The sequence below is a fragment of the Epinephelus fuscoguttatus genome, linkage group LG6, assembly GCF_011397635.1.
Source record: "Epinephelus fuscoguttatus linkage group LG6, E.fuscoguttatus.final_Chr_v1".
NCBI lineage: Eukaryota > Metazoa > Chordata > Actinopteri > Perciformes > Serranidae > Epinephelus > Epinephelus fuscoguttatus.
The window spans coordinates 3,499,735-3,526,440 of record NC_064757.1 but is presented as its reverse complement, the minus strand read 5'-3'; the positions used below and the strand labels follow the sequence as shown (position 1 = coordinate 3,526,440).

Below are 26,706 nucleotides of genomic sequence, written 5' to 3'. Positions count from 1 at the left end.
CGATGACGTCACGCCGGGGTATATCATCACAGAGCGTACCTGAGGGAAACGCTTCTGGCTGTGATCCTCATAGCCAATAGAAGTACCCACAACTGTTCCTAAAGCTTAGCAACTTGTCCCACGTGGCGAACGCTTTAGAAAGAGTTATTACTGTGCACAGTTAGACGCGTTTTAGGCCTACGGATTTCCCTCGCTGGTTGAGCTGATCTCCTCTCCTCTCCCTCACTCTGTGCGCCGAGGAACACAGAGTAGCCCGGTACGAGACCACGGATTGACCCTCTCACCCGGATGCCCGAGGATGCGAAGTTTGGTAGATAACAAGGACTGCCTGCTTCAAGAAGAAGGACAAGGACCCCCTTCTTTGCCCGAGTGATTCCCCGCTACGAGCCGGAATTAACTCGCCTCACCAGAGACTTGCCCCCTCGCCGAGGACCCGTTAGCCGCTGTGAGCCGCTAACCACTTCACCTCTGCCGTAACAAAGGACGCACGAGGAACGACCAACACATCACTCCACCTTCTGCAACAGTAAGAGGCTTTAGCTCTGGGCAGATATTAGTTAGTGTGTGTTTTCTTTTTAAGTTTGTAAGGGCTTGTTGATACGGACCGCTGCGTCCCATTTTGGCTGCATTGATATTGTAAAAATATTGCCTGTGTAGCTGCTGTCTGTTATTCTCCTGCCCGTTTGTGTCTGCTTGTAATACGTAGTGATCCGATCTCGTCGGACCGCTATTGTGTCGCCCCGCACGCGGGATTGATCAGTACTTCGGCTGTGTTGGTTCAATGTCCAGATTCACGCCGCTCATCAGCTGAGCCGAGCGCGTCTCTACGTAACACAGACGGGTTACTGCATCTCAATACCGCCTGCGTGACCACACTTCTGAGTGCTTCCCTTTCTCTCTTCCTCTCTTCCACTAACCTACACTTGGAGCCGAGCAATTCGAACTTCCCTCTCTACCGGCTCCCCTCCTTTTTCTGAGTCGCGTGCTTTCTTGGCGAGCCGCCATTGCGTGACGTAGCTCGCAGTGTCACAGCCGCCATCTTGCTACGCTCACACACCTCTCTCCCTCTCACACGCACACACACACGCACACACACACCCACCCTTCTTGATGCTTGCTGGTTGATTCAGTAATGTTTTATAGTTGATAGGGTTTATAGGGCAATGTTGATGTTGGTTGTAAATTAATGTCATCAGTGTGAATAAACCCTGTTATACCGCAAAGAGAGGTTGCTTTGGTTTTTCATTGTATACTGTGATGAAGCTGGTTGACAAAGTCAGTGCCTGAGCTCCACTCCTTCCTGTTTATCTTATAGTTGCTGATATCTCCCTAGAATTAGCTTCCTAAGTGAACGCTCTTGAGACTGAATTTACGTCTGATCATTGGTCCGGGTTTTCCCGGTGGTGCCCCGCTGTAAGCTAATTTGATTATTATGCTTATGTAATAACTAATTAGTTATTAATTAATTAGTCAAATATTTTAATAATCCATAATTAATGTTAATAATTATGAATTATTGCCAATGATCATATTTAGCTCCTCCTCTTCCCAACAGTACATTACAGAGAGCGTTCACAAGGAAAACCCCTCTTATTATAAAAACATGCAAGCCCTGCATATTTCGCGCATTTTACGCGGAAATCAACGATTTATGCGGCGAAAGTGCGGCATCTTTGAAAAAATACGGCCCTCGCATGAATATGTGGACTTTGGCTGATTATGCATTGAATTATGCAATCGCATAATCGCGTTATTCTGGAGGGACTGATTCAGGTATATTGGGACACTTTTTGTAATTCTATCTATTGATCGAATTCTTGTTATCAATTTGAAAAAATAACCCAACATATGATGCATTTCTGAATTCCTCAAGGTGTCTACTTTCTTTATGTGAAGAAATTAAATGTATATGATATTTCTACAAAGCATGGCTCACCATTTTATTGTAGCTGACACAAAACTTTCTTTCAGTGACATGTTTGGTAATTTGGGACAGCGTGTTTGGTAATTTGGGACACACTTTCATCAGTGTAAGAGCTTTCTTTTAACCCTAATGACAAAGTTCAAAGAATATTGAAACTGATTTCTTGTTTTACTTAGCCTTAACCCTTAGATGCATAAGTGGGGTCAAAAATGACCCCAGGGGTTGTTTTTCTTCAATATCTATGGAATTAAAAGTTTTTATCATTTCATATTCCAGGTATTCCTCATAAAACATGTTCTGACATGAGGCCATTTGCATTTAAAAAAAAAAAATTATATACATTTTAAGAAATTGTTGTTTTTGTATCACTACTCCACTCTTCCATAAGTGGGGTCAAAAATGACCCCAAGCATTTCCTATGGAATACCAAGGGTTAGATCTAGGAATCTTTGATTCTTATCAACTGTGACTGTTTAAGTTTAAGTTTTATTAAGTTTATTCACTTTATTAATCCCCCTGAGGGGAAATTCAATGTTTTCACTCTTGCTTGTCAATTACACACAGGTCTGAAAGACACACACATGCACAAACAGGACCTATACATGCACAAAGTGGAGAGAGTGGAGAATGAGGGGGCTGCCCTTGGTGAGGCGCAGCACTAACACTAGCTAACACTAGCTAACTAAGTTAGCTAGTGTTAGCTAACTACAATGTAGGTACTAGTTAGCTAACTACTATGTAATGTTAGTACTGTAATGTTAGCTAGCTAACATTACTGCATTTGTTGTGTAGAGATAAGCAGCCTTACTATGATATTTATAGCTTCCTTGTAATAAAATCTTACCATTATTGTGTGTGTGCTTGCGCGCATGTTAGGTAGCCTGTTATGCTATTATTGATTATTCAATGATGTCATTAGTAAGTGTGTGTGTGTGTGTGTGTGTGTGTGTGTGTAGTCCATTACTGCATTTGTTGTGTGTTGTGTGATTATTCAATGATGTCATTAGTTGTCAAAATGTTAATAAAAAGTGATAAATGAACATGTCAAACATGAAATCATTCTTTTGTTGACCAAAATATAATACAAATCATCATCTTTAACCAAAGTGAAAGAAATTGCTTAAGTTTATCACATAAAACGCATTGATTCTAATTGGGGTCAAAGCAAAGTAAGTCAATATCACATAAAACACATTGACTGTGTTTACAAGGTCTTTAGTATCCCGGTTTTGAGGCTTATCCCGGTTTTGAGCATATTTGGGATATGATATTTACATGGAACACAGAGAAACCCGGTTATTCATATCCCTGTATACATGATAAATACCAGTAACCCGTTTTCTGATCACTGCATCCTATCTGTGCAGGCGTGTGTTACATCTTTTACGTCTTTTGTTTACAACAGATTGAGCGGGAAATGTGATATATTTATTATATTTAGAAGTAAGACAAAAATGACACCTCTGTGGCTTCTAGTGGGCTTAGCATTAGTAAACACTCACGTCGCATTACAGCTATGGCTCATCCACTTCATCTTCAGCAATGGGAGGAGAGAGCGACAACAAATATTGAATACGTCACCAACTTTGATAGGTATTTGGTAGAGCTTAGATCGGGCCCAAAAAATCCAGCCCGTTATGCATGTTGTGCACGTTATGTCCGGGACCGGCCCGGCCCGTCCAATTAACTGTAATTATGTAAACCCGACATTTTTCAATAAGTTGGCTGTTATAATTAAGAGTATTAAACCACAAGTCTTGTTATTTGAATGACAGAAACATAGGATCTTAATGAATGGCGCAACACGGAAGCATGATTATGTAATAAAACAGGTGTTTATTTTAGGATCCAGGTGGTGAAGGGCTGTGAATAAATATTGTAAAAAAAAATTGGACATTTCTATGGAAATGATTCTCACTGATAAACAAGGTCTAATTCACTAACACCAGCGCTAATAGCCACACGCAGTTTGAGTGAAGTAAATAACGTGTTTAAAGCTGGTGCAAACTGGGCACTCCTCTGTGGAAGCCTCTCGCCCAGACTTTCCAGTGATCGTGGCAGCAGTGATCGTCTGTTAAATCAGTCTGTAAATAATATTTTGACATTATTAGGCCGGGCACGCAGAGAATCTCAAGCTCTAGTATTCGGCTGTCACTGCCGCCACGCAGTACAAGGCAACAGTGGATGAAAATATGTAGCTGTGACTGGTGGGATAGGATCGTTCTCACGGAGTTTACAGATTCAGAGTAGAGAGAAAACTTCAGAATGAGTAGGGCATCCTTCAGCCGGCTGTGTGACGTAGTTGAACCATTCATGAAACCGGGATAAGGCGTATACATGCTCCAGTATCCCGGCTTCTATCGGAGTACTCCAGCTGGCAAAACCGGGTTTCTTGAAACCGGGAAAAGGGCATATGGATATGGTGTTTACATGCACAAACACAAAAACGGGATACTTAAAAAACCCAATCAAAACCGGGATACTAAAGACCTTGTAAACACAGTCATTGATTCTAATTGGGGTCAAAACAAAGTAAGTCAATAAGTCAGTGAGAAAATGAGTAGTGTTACCCTATCAGTCGGATTATAGAAGTAACATTAGTTTAGCGTTAGTACAAAAAATGAGTCAGTGTTTGTTGATATAAGAATTATTGTCATTCAGATCAGAAATGGTTTGTTGGCTATCTGAGCAAGAGACACCACACTGTAAAAATGAATTTGGGTTTTTTGTTACCTCAGCTCATTTTCCTTAGTCAGTCCAACTAAAAGTATCTAAATCATTGGGCCAACTTGAAATATATAAGTTTTAATGTTGTCAACTCTTTAGCTGTCAACTCTTTAGTTAAATCAGAACAGTACAGGTAACTTAGATTGCTAAGCTGACTCAATTAAATGTGAGTAGCCCCTGCAAAATGGCCTTGGACAATCCGCACATCACAGACTGCCTTCCTGCTCCTCGTGTCAGTTGGAAAGGACGCCATTTCAGTCAAGCAACGGAACAGCAAGAACATAACCAGTGAGCAGAGGAAAGCGTGTCTGCATTTTTATCACAATATCCAGGTATGAGTCCCTCCTGTTAACAGTTTCACAAGTGTGTTAGATGAATGTGTATACCTGCACTGGGAAGTATTTGTTTGACGATATGTCCGAATATTTTGAAGATAAATGTGCGACGACGAATGAGCTAACGTTAACTTTGCTAACGCTAATGCTAACGGCTCTGTCGTCTATGGAGTGAGTGTATTTGGTTATTTGAACATTTTTCACTTTATTACTGGTAGTCAGCTGAACATATTAATGTAAGTGTTAAGAAAATATATATATTCTATTTGAACTATTTTTATTTGGAGTTTCCATAACAAAAGACCACAATAAACACAACACAGACAATAATGACATGACCTTCAGTATTATTGTTACAGTATATTAACACACACACACACACACACACACACACACACACACAGTAAAAGGAGAAAATTAATTAATTAAAATAAATACATAAATAACAATAATAATAATAATAATGAATAAAGATAAAAAATAAAAATAAAAAATTAGTCCCATAAAATATAGAATAACTTAAAAGAGGGGAATACTTTCTCAAAGTAATCCAGGAATGGTTACCACTTAAAGAATTTCTGAGTGGAGCCACGTATGGTAAACTTAAACTTCTCCAGCTTAAGGTGGGACATAACACTCTTAACCCAATGTGTGTGAGATGGAGGTGTAGTCGCCTTCCACCTGAGAAGGATGAGGCATCGAGCTAGGAGGGAAGAGAAGGCTATAGCCTCTGACTGAGAATTTGGAAATGTTCAGGAAGTATATTCAAGTATGTTCAAAATGCTGTTCTTATTTCCTGTGGTAAATTGACAGTACTCGCTCGTCACAGCCCCGTGCATATCACTGATTTTTATCTGCTCAGGGTTTGGCACTTAGAAACCGACTCCATTTTATTTTCTAGAGTAGACAAGCTGTTACTGTCAGCTCGTGTGTGTATATCCCCCTGTGTGCTGATGAAAACTACCCTAAACTTAACGCATCTTCTGCCCTCCTTCGCCCCTCCCCCCGTGTCAGAGACACAGGAGAGGAGGGGAGTGAAAGCTGCAGCGGCACCTCTTCCTCTCCTACCCTCATCTCCTTCTCTTCTCTTCCCCTCCTCATCCACAGCCACAGACATCTGTACTGACCGGAAGTGGGGAGGCAGTAATATGCCAAATGTGGAAGTGACTGAAAGTGATTGTGCAAGTAGCCTATTTACACAATTGTTGATGTGCAACTGTTAAATACTTTTAAAAACAAAGAAACTGTGCGATTGTTAAGCTTTTATTGTATTACATTTATACATATTCTTATTTACAGTTTTAATATAAAACGTTTATATTTTGTGTTGCAATTGTATTTACTTCTGTTAAGCGCCTTAAGCACCTTTGGCTGGCATTTTTCATGTTCACTGTTCTATGCCTGAACTTGAGATTGAAAAGATGGTGAAAATAAATAGTTTTTTAAAAAGTAATTCATCTTCCACTCAGTCATTTTAGAAAATAAGTGATTTAGTTGACTTGACATATAATGCTATTGAAAGTATTGATCAAACTTAAGATTGTTAATGAGGTCAACTTTTACAGAAAAAGTTACCTTGCTGCCTTGAAATTTTATGTTGATTTGACAGTCTCCTGACGTGCTGACGTATTGCGGTAAGCGAGTTGTTTCATTTCCGGTGTTTCTGTGACAGCGTCTCTGTACTGCTCTTGTGAATTCTACTAGCCTGCTTTCTGCTTTCTCACTTCAGTTGCTTTAACATCTATTTCAAGTCTTAACCCACGTCAGAGTCCTGCACGGGTCCAGTTTTCAAGATCCGCCCTGACCCGACCCGGCGACGTACAAACCCGCACCTGAACCGCAAACCCGCGCATCAGGCCAATTAGTACCGCAACCCGGTCCGACCCGTTGAAACACAACCCACAGCCCGACCCGTAACCCGGATTTAAAGTAATCATTTTGGGTCATATTGGCTGAATATTGAACAGCATATCGCCACAGTTAAGATGCCAGTAAGTAAACGACGACCTGAATGAAGCAGCTCTCACAATAAAAACCTGACCTCAGCTCCATCATCAACCCTCTGTGTTCTTTTCCCATACGAGTGTAAAAGCACTCGTTTGTTACGTTTAATGCTTTTAAACTTTTAATCTATGTAAAGGAACATTACATGTGTAATAATAGACTTACTTTCTGTCCAGAGCGACGTTCAGCAGTTACGAGCCGTCACGTGTCTTTAGAATCCATCGAGGAGATAAGTAATCCATCAGGGAAACACTTCAGAAACATTATAAAGTGATAGTTGTACGTTTTATCCACTTATTTCTCAAATACCTAAATAATTATTTACTGTTTTGGAAGCGGCGCTTGTTAGACGGTGGCAGCCATGTTGATTCTGTCGTCCAATCACAAATTGTGTTATTAGATGGTGAAACGCGTGTAAACAGCTGAACCAATGACCATTGCGAAATAGCGGAGGCAATCCTCAGAGAGTAAATAATGACCAAGATAGTTATCTGTAGTTTACCCAACTAATCACTGATGTGTTTATCTAAAACCCGCGATCCGACCCGCATGTTATTTTTTTCCACCCAGATCCGAACCCGGGAAAAAATTGTTTTTTTTAAAAAACCACCTGCAAATCAGTTGTTTTTGCGGGTACCCGCGGGTACCCAACCCAGTGCAGGACTCTGTAAACCCACACTAGCTCTGTTTAAGCACTTATAGCTCTCCTCCTTTTTACGACTTCCCTGCTAATCTCTTAGCTGTTGTTTGCACGTTGCTAGCCTTGGTAGCTACATTATCTTTACAGTTAGCGATGGCTTCTCCCTCTGCTCTTTCTTGCTCGGTGTGCCAAATGTTTAGCTATGCCTCTGCCTCCTTTAGCGATAGTGGTAATTGTAACAAGTGTAGCTTATTTGCTGTGTTGGAGGCAAGGCTTAGTTAATTAGAAGCGCGGCTCCGCACATGGAAAACCATTCAGTAGCTGCGGTAGTTAGCCAGTCCCCTGTAGCCGGTACGGAGCCACATAGCATAGCCTCTGCTAGGGGTCCTCAGGTAACGCCTGTGCAGCCGGGAGGTTGGGTAACCGTTCGCCAGAGGCATAGCTCCAAGCCGAAGCTCGCGGCTCATCACCAGCCTGTTCACGTTTCCAACTGCTTTTCCCCACTCAGCGACACACCCACTGAGGATAAAACTCAGGTTATTGGCAGCTCTATTCTGAGGAACGTGAAGTTAGCAACACCAGCGGCCATAGTCAAATGTATCCCTGGAGCCAGAGCGGGCGACATTGAATCAAATTTAAAACTGCTGGCTGAAGCTAAACGTAGATTCAGTAAGACTGTTATTCACATCGGCGGCAATGACACCCGGTTATGCCAATCGGAGGTCACCAAAATTAATATTGCCTCGGTGTGTGAATATGCAAAAACGATGTCGGACAATGTGGGTTTTGTTAATAATTGGCAAACTTTCTGGGGAAAACCTGGTCTTATTAGGAGAGATGGCATTCATCCCACTTTGGATGGAGCTGCTCTCATTTCTAGGAACCTGGCAAATTTTATTAGTATTTCAAATCCCTGACAACCCAGAGTTGAGACCAGGACTCAGAGTCGCAGTCCTATACGCCTCTCTGAGCTTCTAGTTCAGTTACCCAGCCATAGTTTTCATAGTTTTATACAAACAGTGTCTGTAAATTATTTAAATCCAAAATTAAACAAAGAGGAGTTGTGCATAACAACTTCATAAAAATTAAAACCTCTTCTGTGACAGAAAGACAAAACAGGAGAATTAAATGCGGACTGTTAAATATCAGGTCTCTATCGTCTAAAGCAGTGTTAGTAAACGAATTAATTTCAGATAATCATATTGATTTACTCAGTCTCACCAAAACCTGGCTGTGTTCAGATGAATATGTTAGTCTAAATGAATCCACTCCTCCCAGTCATAATAATACCCACATTCCTCGAGGCAGCGGCCGAGGAGGGGGAGTTGCAGCCATTTTTAACTCTAGTCTGTTAATCAGCCCTAAACCTAAACTAGATTATAATTCATTTGAAAGCCTTGTTCTTAGTCTTTTACATCCGACCTGGAAAACCTCACAGCCACTTTTATTTGTTATAGTGTACTGTGCTCCTGGCCCGTATTCTGAATTTGTTTCTGAATTCTCAGAGTTTTTATCCAGTTTAGTTCTTAAATCAGATAAAGTTATTATTGTAGGCGATTTTAACATTCATGTCGACGTTGATAATGACTCCCTGGCTACCGCGTTTATCTCATTATTAGACTGCATTGGCTTCAGTCAGGGTGTACATGAACCCACTCACTGTTTTAACCATACCCTCGATCTAGTTCTGACGTATCGAATTGAAATTGATAACCTAACAGTCTTTCCACAGAATCCCTCACTATCGGATCATTATTTGATTACTTTTGATTTCTTTTTAATTCAATAACAAGTCCTTCAGTAACAGAGGTTTCCCGTGCCGACTTTAACCTCTCCCATATTGATCATCTTGTCGATAGCGCCGTAGGCTCGCTGCAAACAACACTCAACTCTGTAGCTCCTCTTAAAAAGAAGTTAACAAAGCAAAGAAAGTTTGCTCCTTGGTATAACTCTCAAACCCGTAAGTTAAAACAAATATCGTGAAAATTTGAAAGGAACTGGCGATTAACCAAACTGGAAGAATCTTGTTTAATCTGGGCAGACAGTCTCAAAACGTATAAGAGGGGCCTCCGCAATGCCAGAGCAAACTATTACTCAGCATTAATAAAAGAAAACAAAAATAACCCCAGGTTTCTTTTCAGCACTGTAGCCAGGCTGACTGAGAGTCAAAGCTCTATTGAGCCTTGTATTCCTTTAGCCCTTAACAGTAATCATTTTATGAGCTTTTTTAATGACAAAATTCTAACTATTAGAGGCAAAATTCATGACCTCCTGTCCTCAGATAGTACCTATCTAACCTCAAACACAGCTGTAAGACATAATATATATTTAGATTGCTTCTCCCCGATTTCTCTTCAAGAACTGACCGCAGTGATTTCTTCATCTAAATCATCAACATGTCTCTTAGACCCCATCCCAACTAGGCTACTTAAGGAGGTCTTACCTTCAGTTAACACTCATATATTAGATATGATCAATATATCCTTATTAAAAGGCTATGTACCACAGTCTTTTAAGGTAGCTGTAATTAAACCTCTCCTAAAAAAAGTCCACCCTGGATCCAGAGGTGTTAGCCAGCTATAGACCAATATCTAATCTTCCCTTTCTTTCAAAGATCCTTGAGAAAGTGGTTGCAGACCAGCTGTGTGATTTTCTCCATGATAATAATTTATTTGAGGAATTTCAGTCAAGGGGTGGCACGGTGGTGTGGTGGTTAGCACTCTTCCCTCACAGCAAGAGGGTTGCCGGTTCAATCCCGGGCGTGGAAGCCCTTCTGTGCGGAGTTTGCATGTTCTCCCCGTGTCAGCATGGGTTCTCTCCGGGCACTCCGGCTTCCTCCCACAGTCCAAAAACATGCAGATTGGGGACTAGGTTAATTGATAACTCTAAATTGTCCGTAGGTGTGAATGTGAGCGTGAATGGTTGTTTGTCTCTATGTGTCAGCCCTGCGATAGTCTGGCGACCTGTCCAGGGTGTACCCTGCCTCTCGCCCGATGTCAGCTGGGATAGGCTCCAGCCCCCCGTGACCCTCAAGAGGATGAAGCGGTTAGAAGATGAATGAATGAATGAATGAATGAATGGAGGCGAGGCTCAGTGACTAGAAGAGCTGGTAGAAGCGCTCCATAGCTGCAAGCAACTTCAATAGCTGTAGTAGCTCTAGTGCTAACTCTGGGTGCTAACGCTAACAATCCTCTCTTCTTCTTGAGCCCGCCAGGCTCCACGCTAGAGCTCACCGGAGCCGAGAAGCAGGCTCCTGGAACATTAGCATGGCAGCCGACTGGTGCTAACGCTAACGTCCCCACGCTTCTCGGCTCCGACTCACTGAGCCTGGCAGAGAAGCGTGGGGATGTTAGCACTAATGGGCTGCCATGCTAACGTTCCAACTCTTCTCCGTGAGACTGTGACCTGGCTCCCGGCTCAGTTGGAGTTCAAGCGTTAGCGTGGTGGCCAAGTAGTGTGGGGGTTTGAGAGCAGAGGTAGAGGGAGGAGTGGCTCGTGACACACTTTGTTTTGCTCTACAGGCAGTGCACAACAGCAAACCTAGCGGTGAAACGATTTTGCTTATTGCCCCTTTAAAATATCAAGTTGATCAAACTGTTTGTCACTTTCAGATGAGTCACTGTAAGTGATATTGTAAGTGATAGGAACTTGCTTGGAAGTGTAAAGAACTAGGTATCTTTAGCTCACTTAATTCAAGATTTTAAGGCAGCAAGGTAACGTGTTTTTTTTTTTTTTGTTGAGCCAACAAATTCATTTTTACAGTGCACTTGTTATCTGATAATAGTTCTTCCATGTTCACTTTGGTGTGTTAGACATTCATTCTCATGTGTTGTGTGAACTTGTACATATTTTATTTTAGAATTTCAATGGCAAGAAGTAAGGGTGTGTGTTTGGGGGGGCATGCAGATTTGGTCCCCCTCCAATGTTGACTCCATGGCTACAGCCTTGAAAGAAACGTTCCTCAAAGAAAACTGCACACTAAACAAAAATAAATATATAGCCATAAGTGGTGATTCCAGGGTTCAAGCCAGCATGGACCTTCAAACTTGAAAGCTAGGTAAGACCACAACTTTTGACAATTTAGGACGCCTACATTAAAAATAAACAGGATTTTTTGATCATTGGACAGATGCTTATTTATTTATATCCAAAACTGTGCTTGGCCACGTTCTTGGTCTCCTATCTCCTATTGCTCTATTGCAGAAACATTTTGGGGACATGCCTCAGTATCAGTATTACAGTAAAACGGCATCTATTCTAGTTTACAATATGTGAGTCTTGTATTGGAAGAAAAATCTGAGCCCATTCTTTAAGTCACACAAACACACGCACGCGCGTGTGCACACACACACACACACACACACACACACACACACACACACACAAACACAGACTATGACAACAAAAATCAGATGAAGTCTGCTGACATCTGCATCTCTCTCTGTTGCAGTGTGCTCATGCATCACTTTTCATAATTCATCACAGCAATGAAGGATTTGAATTTGTGTTGTTTTATAAAGAGCTCTACCGGAAATTCTGCATGTTGCAAAGCACAGCCCTGCTCGTTATCCGCCTCTTGTCCTGATATATGTGTGGGTAACTTAAAGCCTGAGGACACTTTTTATGTGTGCAAGTTCTAGCTTTTTTTTTCCAAGTGTAATAACTATATAACAATGTATCTTTTACTGAGCAGCAGGTTAATGTATGACTACTGCAATGTTTGAGAGTTGGTTTTTAACAAGTGTAGTCATGGTGTACCTGGCCAGCAGAGGCACTGGTATTGGTTGGTCCCCTCCAAACAAGTGGCTCCATGCCGGCAGGGGTCAGAAGCACATTCAAGAATATCCTCTTCACAATGGTCACCTTCAAAGCCCGTCCCCTCACAGTCACATTCATAGCTGGAAAAAAGCAGAGAAACAGATAAGCCTGTCTTATACTGTGATTGTCACCAGGAAGAGATGGATAATAATAATAATAAAATTTTGTATGTGTGATTAACCTTTGATAAATCACTGGTTTGTGCAAAAAGAATTTTGTTAGGACTTGGCAAAAAGGCACACTTTAATTTCTAACTTTCTAAATAAACAGATTGATTATCTAGTGGAGGAAGGAAAAATAAAAACAAATGAGTGCAGGCCTATAGTCAATAAAAATGGAGTGCAAGGCGACTGAATTTCTCTCAACCGTACTTACTGTAGGCACAAGTGGCAACTACAGGATGAGGCGACCGGACTAGAGCGTGGTATACACTGTGTGACTTTGGACTGTCCCAGATGAAAGATGAGCAATGTGAAAGAAACGTGGCGATATCTTTGGTCGTGGCTCTAAAACGGTGGTCCTACATCACACAGTGAGAGAGGCCCAAGGATGGCCGTTGTCATGGTCTTGCATTCAAAGACTGCCTGGGATTAAATTCTGACAGTGTCAGAAATTTGGAAAATTTGAAAAAGCCTTCTCCACTGCTGCCCCCTCCCTCTGGAACTCTCTCCCCCAACACATCCGTAACTGTACAGATTTAAACTCCTTCAAATCTTTGCTAAAAAACCGCCTGTTCAGGCTTGCATTCAATCACCATTCTTGCTCTACTGTGTTGTACTGCTCTTATGTTGTTGTTTTTTGTTCTTTTTGTTTTTGTAAAGTGTCTTTGAGTGTTTTGAAAAGTGCTATACAAATAAAATGTATCATTATTATTATTATTATTGTTATTATTATTATTAAAAACCAACTCACTCTGTGACTGCTGTTACCACCTGTGTTTACTAACCAACCAATAGAAATGCAGCATGAAATGACACACTGGTGCTAAACCCAAACAAACAGATGGATAGCAGCTTGTCATGGAGTCAAAACAAGCTAAAAGAAATGTGTGGGATTCCAGCAAAGAGGAAAACTAGTCGAAATGTGGCAGTAGACGCCTTGCCTTTATGATGTGTTCTCGGGCTCTTACCATGATCGCTTAAAGAAGGACGAGGCATGGAAGGAAATAGCAGCGGAGTTGCAGCTGCGAGATGAGCAACCTAATGGCTAGCAAACAGACATACCACAGTATAAAGTGCCCACAAAACATTGGGTTATTTAATAATGTGACCCTCTATGTTGTGCTTCACAGTTTAATAACCCATGTAGCATCCTTGTGCACTCAGTACAGGAAGCTATTGCATTATATGTCGTAACCTGCGATTCAGTGGGCCCTGTCATTGTACAGTCTACATACATCAAACTTGATATAGTACCCAAGTTTTTAGATCCATGATACACAGTGCAGCTGCACTAAACTTTGTTAAAAGATGGGGTCTGTAGGAGCCTGAAGAGCAAGTAAAATGGCACCACATGCAGGAAACATGTCTCTTGATATGCTGGGTTACCACTTGTTCTACTTCAGTTATAAAACCACTGAAATGTTTATCTGGGACATCATACAACATTGTGAACAAGTGAAGAGTTATGACATAATGTCAGTTGCACAACAATATCTAACATTAATATAATCAACATTAGCAACTACAAATTACTGGTGATACCAAACCAAGTAACAAATCCCCTGAGTGTACTGAAATGAGCAAGGGTATGTTATTCCTTATAAATTCACCTTTTCTTTAAAAGGAGGGAGAATGAGCACTACTTTTAAAATTTACAGTTTTGTTATTATAGTTCTTATTTGTTATTTGTTATTTGTTATTTACAGTTCTTGTTTTGAATGTTTAAAGATAACAGAAAAAGTTTTTTACATTTTCAAAGAAACAGATAGAATATTGGAGCACTCCATGCAAAGACTGCATTAACAAGGCCAAAAGAAATCAGAAAGCCTTGACAGAAATTGCTTGCTACAAATAAAACAGCATTATTTCAGCTGATTCAGACAATAAAAGCAAAAACTGAACTTGTCTTTTGCACATCATTGCAATTGCCCTTTTGAAAGGGCAACTAAAGCAACTGCTTATATGAATTTGTGAGTGGTTGACACTCCAACCACTGCATGGAGTGCCAACCACTGGGTGATCAGCTGATGATCAGCTGGTCTGGGTTAAGCTGAACAGCTGTAAGAAATCTGCACTGTTTCCTGGACTATTTAACATCACTTGTCTTGTATTTAAGTGTGAAATATAACATCCTACCCATCATCCTCACTCCCTGCTCTTCCCATCTATGTTACTACCCAGGTATTCTCAGCACCTCCAGACATCTAATGAGTCATCACAATGGCTGACAGTAAGAGGATTAATTCTTATCCCTGGTCAACTTTAATGTCTGCCCTGCAGCCTCAAGTTGACACAACAAACTGCTGGATGACACAGCGGCCTTACCAGGCTCAATATGAGAGGAAAATATAAACACAAACATGGTGTGTAGAAAGTCATATAGACATTTGAATTAAGATGTTTATTGGTTACACATAGGATGATAATCACTTACAAGCACCAGTCTAACTCAATGTAACTAATGTGATCAGATTCCACCAGAGTTCACAATATTCCTATTCAGAAATCTCATCCAAGACATTTTTCTAGTGTGCATGTCAGAAAAAAAACAGACAGATACAGATTTAATGTTGCCTAACGGAAGTTTCATTCTGAACTAAATGATTACAGGAAACATTGGCCAGTGATTCCATAATAATGGCAGCTTTAAACAAATGTTTAAGTTTAAGAATTGGTCACAGCTGCACTAAAACTCTTTGGCTAGGTTTCTGAAAAGATCGGGCAGGGGTGGGCTTTATGGCCTGTACTACAGCCAGCCAGCAGGGGGCGATACAGATATTTTGGCTTCACTTATGAGGAGCGGTTATGTCATCCATCTTTATTTACAGTCTATGCTCCTTATGCTACATTGCCTGACTTCCTCCTCCTTCCTCCTAGAGATCCTCAGCTAACAAAAACACAAATATAAGTCGTAATTTCTGCTTGTAAAAATGCCCTATTATGTTTCAGCTAATGAACAATATATCACCTGACAAATCTGTCAACCTCAACTGTATGGGTTGACAAATTGTTACCTCAAAAACTAAAATATCAGACCTCAGAACCAATTTGCATTCTACCTCACATGTACTACAGTCCATTTGTATGTGCGAGTGTAACTGTTCATCCATGAGGTTGTAACCATTTTAAAAACCCAAATCATTATGACCAAATTGTATGTGTAGGTATGTGTAGACAAACACGTGTGTGTGTAATCCTACCTGTTGACCCCATCTATGCACTTGCCCTCATTCAAACAGGGAATACTGGCACATTCATCAATGTTGACCTCGCAGTCTTGGCCCTGGAAGCCGGCCATGCACTCACACGTGTACATGGCGACATGGTCTCGGCAGGTGGCACCATTCTGGCAGGGATGCACCTCACACTCATCGATCTCCACCTCACAATTTATCCCTGCAGGAGACAGAGCGGGGATGGCAGTGCGCCAAGGAGTGAGATTGGCAACACACATAATTATCTTAGCACACGTACAGATAACAACCCAGTGGTACTTGGGCTGCCAAGAACTCAGCTGCAGACAGTAGACATCAACACAGACTAATGCTGCTTAAACAGAGCCAGGCAACCTCTTTTTATATGGTCCCTCCTTACACAAACCTGAGACACCTAACATACCCACCCACCCTCCACCCATGCACCCTCTGCATGCATATGTGTCCTGTTGTAAAACACTAATATAAAATCTTTAAATGTCTTCAACAAAAATGGGGGAAAAAAGAAAAGAAAAAACGGTAGCACTTTATAATACAGCCCGTGTTTTACGACGTAACTCCCCGTGTCTTACGGCGTAACTTCCCGTGTCTTACGGCGTAACTTCCCGTGTCTGACGGCGTAACTCCCCGTGTCTTACGACGTAACTCCCCGTGTCTTATGGCATAACTTCGCGTGTCTTACGGCATAACTTCCCGTGTCTTACGGCGTAACTCCCCGTGTCTTACCATATACTTATTGGGACTTTCATGGTAACTCTCTGACATCTACATGGCATTTTAGAGGAACCTGTTGTGTAGTTTCGCTTGTCTTACAGTAGACCTGCCGGGGTCTTACAGTGGAACTGCTACTGTCTTATGCTGTCACTCCCAGTGTCTTATAATGGAACTTCATGCGTCTTACCTTGCACTTACTGGGACTTCCCGGGTGACTCTCTGACATCTACCATGACATTTTGGGGGAGCCTATATGGTTTAGTTTCACTTATGACTTACAGTGTAACTCGCTATGTCTTACAGTAAAACGTCTTACAGTCCAACTCCTGATGTCTTACCATGTAGGCCTACTTATTAAAACTTATAACTATAAAATCAGATATGATTTACAGTTTTAAAATACACGAAAATCATACTGCAATATGTAACCTGTTTAATCACACAATGACAACTTCAGAGTTATAAAATATCTTTATTCTTTACACCGAAGACACATGGTACTTACATGCTAAGTGCCCAAGACTTCCCTGTAAGTACCAGGGACCGGGCTGTATTGTAAAGTGCACACTGTTCACCCTTCCTTACCATGCAGGTACCTAGTACTTACACTCTAAGCACCCGAGACTTCTGCTGTACCTACCAGGACTTTCCCTGTAATTACCAGAGACCTACACTGTACTTATCAGGGACCGGGCTGTATTGTAAATTGCACACTGTTCGCCCTTCCTTACCATGCAGGTACCTGGTACTTACACTCTAAGCACCCGAGACTTCTGCTGTACCTACCAGGGACTTTCCCTGTAATTACCAGAGACCTACACTGTACTTATCAGGGACCGGGCTGTATTGTAAAGTGCACACTGTTCACCCTTCCTTACCATGCAGGTACCTGGTACTTACACTCTAAGCACCCGAGACTTCTGCTGTACCTACCAGGGACTTTCCCTGTAATTACCAGAGACCTACACTGTACTTATCAGGGACCGGGCTGTATTGTAAAGTGCACACTGTTCACCCTTCCTTACCATGCAGGTACCTAGTACTTACACTCTAAGCACCCGAGACTTCTGCTGTACCTACCAGGGATTTTCCCTGTAATTACCAGAGACCTACACTGTACTTATCAGGGAGCGGGCTGTATTATAAAGTGCACACTGTTCACCCTTCCTTACCATGCAGGTACCTGGTACTTACACTCTAAGCACCCGAGACTTCTGCTGTACCTACCAGGGACATTCACTGTAATTACCAGAGACCTACACTGTACTTATCAGGGAGCGGGCTGTATTATAAATTGCACACTGTTCACCCTTCCTTACCATGCAGGTACCTAGTACTTACACTCTAAGCACCCGAGACTTCTGCTGTACCTACCAGGGACTTTCCTGTAATTACCAGAGACCTACACTGTACTTATCAGGACCGGGCTGTATTATAAATTGCACACTGTTCACCCTTCCTTACCATGCAGGTACCTGGTACTTACACTCTAAGCACCCGAGACTTCTGCTGTACCTACCAGGGACTTTCCCTGTAATTACCAGAGACCTACACTGTACTTATCAGGGAGCGGGCTGTATTATAAATTGCACACTGTTCACCCTTCCTTACCATGCAGGTACCTAGTACTTACACTCTAAGCACCCGAGACTTCTGCTGTACCTACCAGGGACTTTCCCTGTAATTACCAGAGACCTACACTGTACTTATCAGGGAGCGGGCTGTATTATAAATTGCACACTGTTCACCCTTCCTTACCATGCAGGTACCTGGTACTTACACTCTAAGCACCCGAGACTTCTGCTGTACCTACCAGGGACTTTCCCTGTAATTACCAGAGACCTACACTGTACTTATCAGGGACCGGGCTGTATTGTAAAGTGCACACTGTTCACCCTTCCTTACCATGCAGGTACCTGGTACTTACACTCTAAGCACCCGAGACTTCTGCTGTACCAGGGACTTTCCTGTAATTACCAGAGACCTACACTGTACTTATCAGGAGCGGGCTGTATTGTAAACTGCACACTGTTCACCCTTCCTTACCATGCAGGTACCTAGTACTTACACTCTAAGCACCCGAGACTTCTGCTGTACCTACCAGGGACTTTCCCTGTAATTACCAGAGACCTACACTGTACTTATCCAGGCAAAGTGCATACTGGTAAATAAACAGAAACAGAATGCTGTGTACATGCTGCTCTCCCATTATCTTCACATTCCCAAGTAATTTGTAAGTAAAAAATTATTCACAGTAAATGCTGTCAAACATTACAGGACATATGTCTATTTTATAAGACATTTAGGGACCAAAGATGTCTTACAGTAAAACGTCTTAAAGTCAAAATCGTGATGTCTTACCATGTAGGCCTACTTATTAAAAGTTATAACTATAAAATCAGATATGATTTACAGTTTTAAAATACACGAAAATCATACTGCAATATGTAACCTGTTTAATCACACAATGACAACTTCAGAGTTATAAAATATCTTTATTCTTTACCACGCAGATACCTGGTACTTACATGCTAAGTGCCCAAGACTTCCCCTGTAAGTACCAGGGACCGGGCTGTATTGTAAAGTGCACACTGTAAAAAATTATTCACAGTAAATGCTGTCAAACATTACAGGACATATGTCTATTTTATAAGACATTTAGGGACCAAAGAATCAAACCAAAATAAAGCTGTATATTTTATAAATTGCACATCAATCACAATTGCGATGTCAGTCAGAAAAATCGCAATTAGATATTTTCCCCAAATCGTTCAGCCCTACTTTAGAGTGACTGTTAATGTAAATTTAGATTTTCTCAAATATTCAAGATTAGCATTGTCAAATGCTTACAATTTTGTCTGTGTGTATATATATATATATATATATATATGACTGTATCTGCTGTTGGACGTTGACATTAAATTTGTTTAAAGTGGCATTAAAAATGGCATTAAAAAGCATTAAATTTGATTTCCTGATACCTGCAGAAACCCTGATGTATGTGTGCAACATATACTATACAAACTAGAAATGAAATGACTGTACCGTGGTGGACATGGATTATGACTGGTGGTCATAGTCCACCCTATCAATGTTATCAAATTTGAATTTATAATTTAACCAGTAAAATTGTTAAATTGTGACTGAACAAACTAAAAGTTCACTACAGCACTCATTCTCAATGGAGTAGCACACATACTTGTAAGCCTTGAAGGAGAACTCTGCCCAAAATGCATGTCAGCCTCCACTGCTTAGGGTCCCTAAAAGTAAATACTGGAGGCTGACATGCATTTTGGGCGGAGTTCTCCTTTAAAGGAATACTACACCCACAGAATGATCTGCCTGCATGTGATGCAATCATTCATCAAAGTAACACAATAAAGACTTACAAGGCTTACAGATTTGTATTAAAATGTTTTTTTTTTTCTTCATTACTGACAGCAGCAAGCCCATCTGTGACTTCATCGCCATGTGTTTCCACAGAGGGCCAGGCTAAGAAGAAAAAGAAAGAGAAGAAGAAGAAGAAGAAGAAGCACCACCACGAGAAAGACAAAAAGAAAAAGAAAAGGAAATAGAAAATCTGTTTTAAAGGGAAATCATTGTTCATTATATATGTAGTTATATATGTTGTTCTGATCTTTTTTGTAATGTTGAACCTGAAGTTAAAATAAAATTGTCATATGCCCAGTAATGTTTGACAGTAATTACACCTAATAATGTTTTTACTTACAAATTACTTGGGAATGTGAAGAGAATGGGAGAGCAGCATGTACACAGCATTCTGTTTCTGTTTATCTTACAAATTACTTGGGAATGTGAAGAGAATGGGAGAGCAGCATGTACACAGCATTCTGTTTCTGTTTATTTACCAGTATGCACTTTGCCTGGTACCAGGTACCTGCATGGTAAGGAAGGGTGAACAGTGTGCAATTTATAATACAGCCCGCTCCCTGATAAGTACAGTGTAGGTCTCTGGTAATTACAGGGAAAGTCCCTGGTAGGTACAGCAGAAGTCTCGGGTGCTTAGAGTGTAAGTACCAGGTACCTGCATGGTAAGGAAGGGTGAACAGTGTGCACTTTACAATACAACCCGGTCCCTGGTACTTACAGGGGAAGTCTTGGGCACTTAGCATGTAAGTACCAGGTGTCTGCGTGGTAAAGAATAAAGATATTTTATAACTCTGAAGTTGTCATTGTGTGATTAAACAGGTTACATATTGCAGTATGATTTTCGTGTATTTTAAAACTGTAAATCATATCTGATTTTATAGTTATAAGTTTTAATAAGTAGGCCTACATGGTAAGACAAAAGGAGTTGGACTGTAAGACGTTTTACTGTAAGACATAGCGAGTTACACTGTAAGTCATAAGTGAAACTAAACCATATAGGCTCCCCCAAAATGTCATGGTAGATGTCAGAGAGTCACCCGGGAAGTCCCAGTAAGTGCAAGGTAAGACGCATGAAGTTCCATTATAAGACACTGGGAGTGACAGCATAAGACAGTAGCAGTTCCACTGTAAGACCCCGGCAGGTCTTAAAGGAGTTACGCCGTAAGACACGGGAAGTTACGCCGTAAGACACGGGGAGTTACGTCGTAAAACACGGGCTGTATTATAAAGTGCTACCGAAAAAACAATCTGAAAAGGAAAAATCAGTCTTGGGCTGAACTGGTGAAAACCTGCTGATGCACTATATGCAGAATGTGAGGAGTCCCAAGCAGACTGTGCTTTGTTTTCTGGGGTTGCAAGTCAAACAGGTTAGGAGTTACTGGGGCTTATCTCAATATATTTTCCTCCATAGAGATATAATAAATGTTTGATAAATCCTCCATATTATTAAACACCCCATACGCCCATTGATAAGAGTAATGCACCTTAAATTGCAGTAGCCACCCACCATTAACCAGAAAAAGAAGATAAAGACAAGACTGGCTAACTCACTGTAACTAATGTGATCAGATTCCACCAGAGTTCACAATATTCCTATTCAGAAATCTCATCCAAGACATTTTTCTATGTCAGAAAAAAACAGACAGATACAGATTTAATGTTGACTAACGGGAGTTTCATTCTGAACTAAATGATTACAGGAAACATTGGCCAGTGATTCCATAATAATGGCAGCTTTCAACAATTGTTTAAGGTTAGGAATTGGTCACTGCTGCACTAAAACTCTTTGGCTAGGTTTATGAAAAGATCGGGCAGGGGTGGGCGTTATGGCCTGTCCTACAGCCAGCCAGCAGGGGGCGATATTTTGGCTTCACTTATGAGGAGCGGTTATGTCATCCATCTTTATTTACAGTCTATGCTCCTTAAGGCCCTGACACACCAAGCCGACGGTCGGCCGTTGACCAAAGTCGGGCCGTTGGTGAGCGTCTGTCGGCCTAGTTTTTGCGGTGTGTCCTGCACCGTCAGCACTTAAGCATCTGCAGCTTTTTGGCCGATTGAGCATGTTGAATCGGCGGCGGAGCTTGTCGGTTAGAGAGATCACTCTGATTGGCTGTTCAGGTTTTATTTCCTCGCTAGCGGCTAGCGGAACATTAGCCGAAGCATGACCGGAGGGAAACACAGCCAGTTAGCCTCCCAGCTAGCCCCGGCTCTGCTGTTATAATTACCATAGCCACTAGAGGTCCTCGGCTAACAAAAACACAAATATGAGTCGTAATTTCTGCTTGTAAAAATGCCCTATTATGTTTCAGGTAATGAACAATACATAAACTAACAAATTTTCCTCCATAAAGATATAATGAATGTTTGATAAAACCCTCATATTATTAAACACCCCATACGCCCATTGATGGGGGTAATGCACCTTAAATTGCCACCCACCATTAACCAGAAGAAGAAGATAAAGACAAGACTGGCTACTAATTCACATGGTAACGTCAACATAAACACAACATTAAACATGCCTCTAAAGTTCTTCTTAGTTTTATTGTTTTGACCATGAATAACAGTGCAGCATTACCCCATGACTGAATTCACCACAAACCATTAGCTACAGTGGCTATGCAGTTGACTCATCTAATGCTAATGTGAAGTTAACAAGGGTAACCTGACTGACTAGTCAGCTATTTCATTAGAATGATGTGACATAATGTGGCCACAGGTAACATGAATAAAACTTAAATTTATCTCCTTGTCCAAAAACATGAATTCTGAAGATTTTTCGACAGATTTTCAACTGCAATAAATGAGCCCACATTAGTTAATGACGTTCTGCTGTAAGTGTGTTGTGTCATTTCCGGTGTTTCTATGTTTCTGTGTTTCTGTGCTGATCACCAGCTAGTTTTCTAATTTTCCTTACTTCAGCTGCGAAACATCTACTTCACGTTTTAACCCACACTAGTTCCCTTTAAGCACTCATAGCTCTCCTCTTCTTTTAACAAGTTTCTTGCTAATCTTTGCTGTTGTTCACACACTATTAGCCTTGTTAGCTACGTTAGCTTAACAGTTGCGATGGCTTCTCCTTCTCCTGCTCTCTCTTGCTCGGTGTGCCTGGTGTTAAACTATTCCTCTGCCTCCTTTAGCAACAGTGGTACATGTGATAAATGTAGTTTATTTACTGCATTGGAGGCTAGGTTAAGTGAATTGGAAGCACGTCACGGCACCGTGGCAAGTCAATCTGTGGCTACGGTAGTCAGCTAGCCCCCTGTAGCCAGCGCAAAGCCACATAGCGTAGCTCTTGGAAGCGGTCCTCTGGTAACCCCCATGCAGCCGGGAGGCTGGGTAAATGTCCGAGAGAAGCGTAATACTAAGCTGAAGCCCTCGGTTCACCACCAGCCTGTTCACGTTCCAACTGTTATTCCCCATTCAGTGACACACCCACCGAGGAGAAAACTCATTCGTTCATTGGCTGCTCTATTCTGAGAAACGTGAAATTAGCAGCAGCGGCCACAGTCAAATGTATCCCTGGGGCCGGAGTGGGCGACATTGAATCAAATTTAAAACTGCTGGCTAAGACTAAACGTAGATTTAGTGAGATTGATATTCACGTCGTGGTAATGGCACCCGGTTAGGCCAATCAGAGGTCACAAAAATTAATGTTGCATTGGTGTGTGAATAGGCAAAAACTATGTTCAATTCAATTCAATTCAATTTTATTTATAAAACCCAATATCACAAATCACAATTTGCCTCACAGGGCTTTACTCCCCACTGCGTAAAAACGCAGCGCAGCCAGGCATTGCACCTCCGGGCTGAGGGCAAAATTGCACCAAGTTGCCCTCCGGATGTGTGAAGACACTAGTTGATGAGGCGTTGTATCTCGGTACTTCATTTGGACAGCCCGGTCTGACAGCACGTCGAGTGACGCACAAATGCTTTTACATAAACGGTTTGGCTTCGCACACGGCAACCCTGTTGGTTAGCAGTGAGAATATAGCCATGATATCTCACACATATGTGATGTGGCAACGCCTTTATATAGAGTAGCGGGTGGAGCATCCATTGATGTGGTTAAAGCTGAGCTCAATTACAGCTGTCAGTTGCCTGATATCTGAATGTCGCAGGTTTGGAAGATGGATGTGTTTCTGTTGTGGCCTGATGCATTTTTTGGATGTGGTAAACTATCTCATATGTGCATACAGATGTGGGACATGTCCGGACAAATTATGATAAATGATAGTGATGATGATTCATTTTATTTGTGTGCCTGATGTGCACAGCACATACAGGAACACACTTGTTATTCCTCATACTTATTTTTCTTATTATTATTATTTTTCTTCCGCCAGATTTCGGTGCGTAACTTGTGCCACAGCTTTGAGCGCACATAGGGTCTTCATAAAATATATAGATTCAAGATTCAAAGTGTTTATGCACAGTAAGGACATGCGTTTCCCTGCAGAATGAAATTCGTTCTTTTCTGTCACCAATTAATGCTAAACAATATAAATCTGAAGTATAAAATAGATCAAAATATATATGGTGAGCACTGTTTCAATATCTACGGAAGCGTATTGCATTCACTTGACAATTTTTTTTTTTTAAAAAAGTCTGTTTTATTGAGTAATTTTTTTCTGTTTTTCAGAGTAATTTTTTTTATTTTTCTGTTTTTCTGTATATTTTTTTCTGTTTTTCGTGGTATTTTTTTTTTCTGTTTTCCATTGGTAATTTTTCTGTTTTTCTGAGTATTTTTTTCTGAGTCAAGAGAGCAATAGAACAACAGACGCTTTCATTCCTTTCTTGAGAGCTCGATATAATGGAAGCCAACATGACCCGCTTGTTTAGTTTAATCCAGTTTCACTTTGTTTTGGGTTTGAGACACTGGGAGATACTCTTGTCTTTAAGTCATATAGATGGTGTTATCATTAGTTTGCTGACTTTACGCAGGCACCGGTCACTGGAAAAAATTACTCAGAAAAGCAGAACAAATTACACCAAAAAAACAGAAAAATAAATAAATTACTCCGAAAAACAGAAAATATTACTCCGAAAACAGAAAATACTACTCAGAAAAACAGGGAATAAATTAATCAGACAGTAATTAGTCAGAAAGCTTAGTGTAATATTAATTTGCCTGGCGCGGCTGGATCTGTGCGCATTTGGTTGCTAAGAAGACTGTTAAGAGTGGGTTAGCTCGAACTTACAACTCCTTCTTAGTGAAAGATCTTCTTAAGCTAAGAGGAGCAATCTGGGAAATGCGTTTTTCTTTCAAGGGAGGCTCAAGAGTGTTCTTAAGAAGCTCTTAGTGCTAAGAGCAATCTGGGAAACGCCGCCAATATAAGTATACTTGAGTAAAGCCTTAACATGCAAATACATTGAATTTGATTGTAGCCAGGAATGAGTCTGCCTAGTTCGTTAGCTAGCTAGCTTCTGTGGTAAAAAAATAAAAAATAAATAAAAAAAAAAAAGGCGGGCACTGATCAAAATAATTCTGCTAGCTAAACTAGAAGACAGTCTGGAACATACATGAGTTGAAGTCAGTTGAATGATTGAACAGCACATGTTCTAGAGATTTCAGCTTGGTCATTTGTGTGAAGTAGGACTATAGCTGAATTAATGGTGATAGCAAAGTAGCCTAGTTCAGTACTGTGCCACTGGTATCAAACAGACTTGAGAGCTAATAGATGGCATGTAAATGTAGACGTGTTATTACTGATTTCAAAGCAAGATTCAGTATAAGAAGCATAGTAGGCCTACTGAAATATTGTAAGTAAATACATTTTTAATGATCATTATCATTACTGTTACTATGTTGGAAATAAACCATCTTTTTGCACCCTTTATCTTACTCTGTCTGCATAATTTGACCATGACTTTGACCTAAATGCATTTTCTTGAATTCTGGTGATTTCAAAAGTATCATCAACTGAATGGGCACCCTAAACTTAGTTGGAAATGACACCTTAAACGTTTTTCTATTGTGTTTTGTTCCAAAGATAAGCATATTTGAATATTATTGGCGGCCATCTTGAATTTGACCTCTCCCGGGCCTCAGAGGTCAAATCTGACTTCCCTCCACATCTGAAAATAAACCTTATGGTATGTACAAACTATGGTAGAAATTCATGCTTTTTTCAAAAAGTGCACAATTTATCCGTTATTTCGTTGTACTATTAGGACCCTCGCAGCGGATACGGAAAAACTCCCCCCAAAAAAACCCCTTTAACGGGAAAAAAACAGTAGAAACCTCAGGAAGAGTAACTGAGGAAGGATCCCTCCTCCAGGATGGACAGATGTGCAATAGATGTCGTACAGAACAGATCAACATGATAAATTAACAGTAATCCATATGACACAATGAGACAGAGAGAGAGACAGAGAGAGAGAGAGAGAGACAGAGAGAGATGCAGGACAGACGGTAATGACAGTAAACCTGATCTCACAGAAATACGTGAAATGACCACGACCTCTTAACACCGCATTCCGTGGTGGCAGCACGTAATGGGTTGAAATTACGTGCTGCCACCACGAAAACAATGCCAATGTAAAGTCAATTAGGGTCCTCTCCCGTGGTGGACACACGGATTCCCTGATTCAATCACGTCACGTCAACCTCGTTTTCCTCAATGATATCTTTAACATTCCTGTATACATACAAAAACGCGGAAGTGTCCTTGATATTAAAACGGCAAATACATTCCTCTGTTATAATTTCCCACCAATAATAATAATAATAATGGTAATAACGTGATAGTTCAGCTGTTCTAGATATTTGTTATAG

General features: G+C 41.0%; 1 protein-coding gene across 1 annotated transcript in view; it reads right to left on the bottom strand.

The window, feature by feature from the left end:
- LOC125890228 (protein crumbs homolog 1-like) overlaps nt 1-26,706 on the bottom strand; it is a 113,257-nt gene that overhangs the window by 56,025 nt on the left and 30,526 nt on the right. Inside the window, exons 3-4 of the mRNA XM_049578758.1 lie at nt 15,810-16,005; nt 12,389-12,528 (exon numbers count right to left, since the gene is read on the bottom strand). Coding sequence (XP_049434715.1) covers nt 12,389-12,528; nt 15,810-16,005 — 336 coding nt within the window. The remainder of the gene's footprint in view (nt 1-12,388; nt 12,529-15,809; nt 16,006-26,706) is intronic.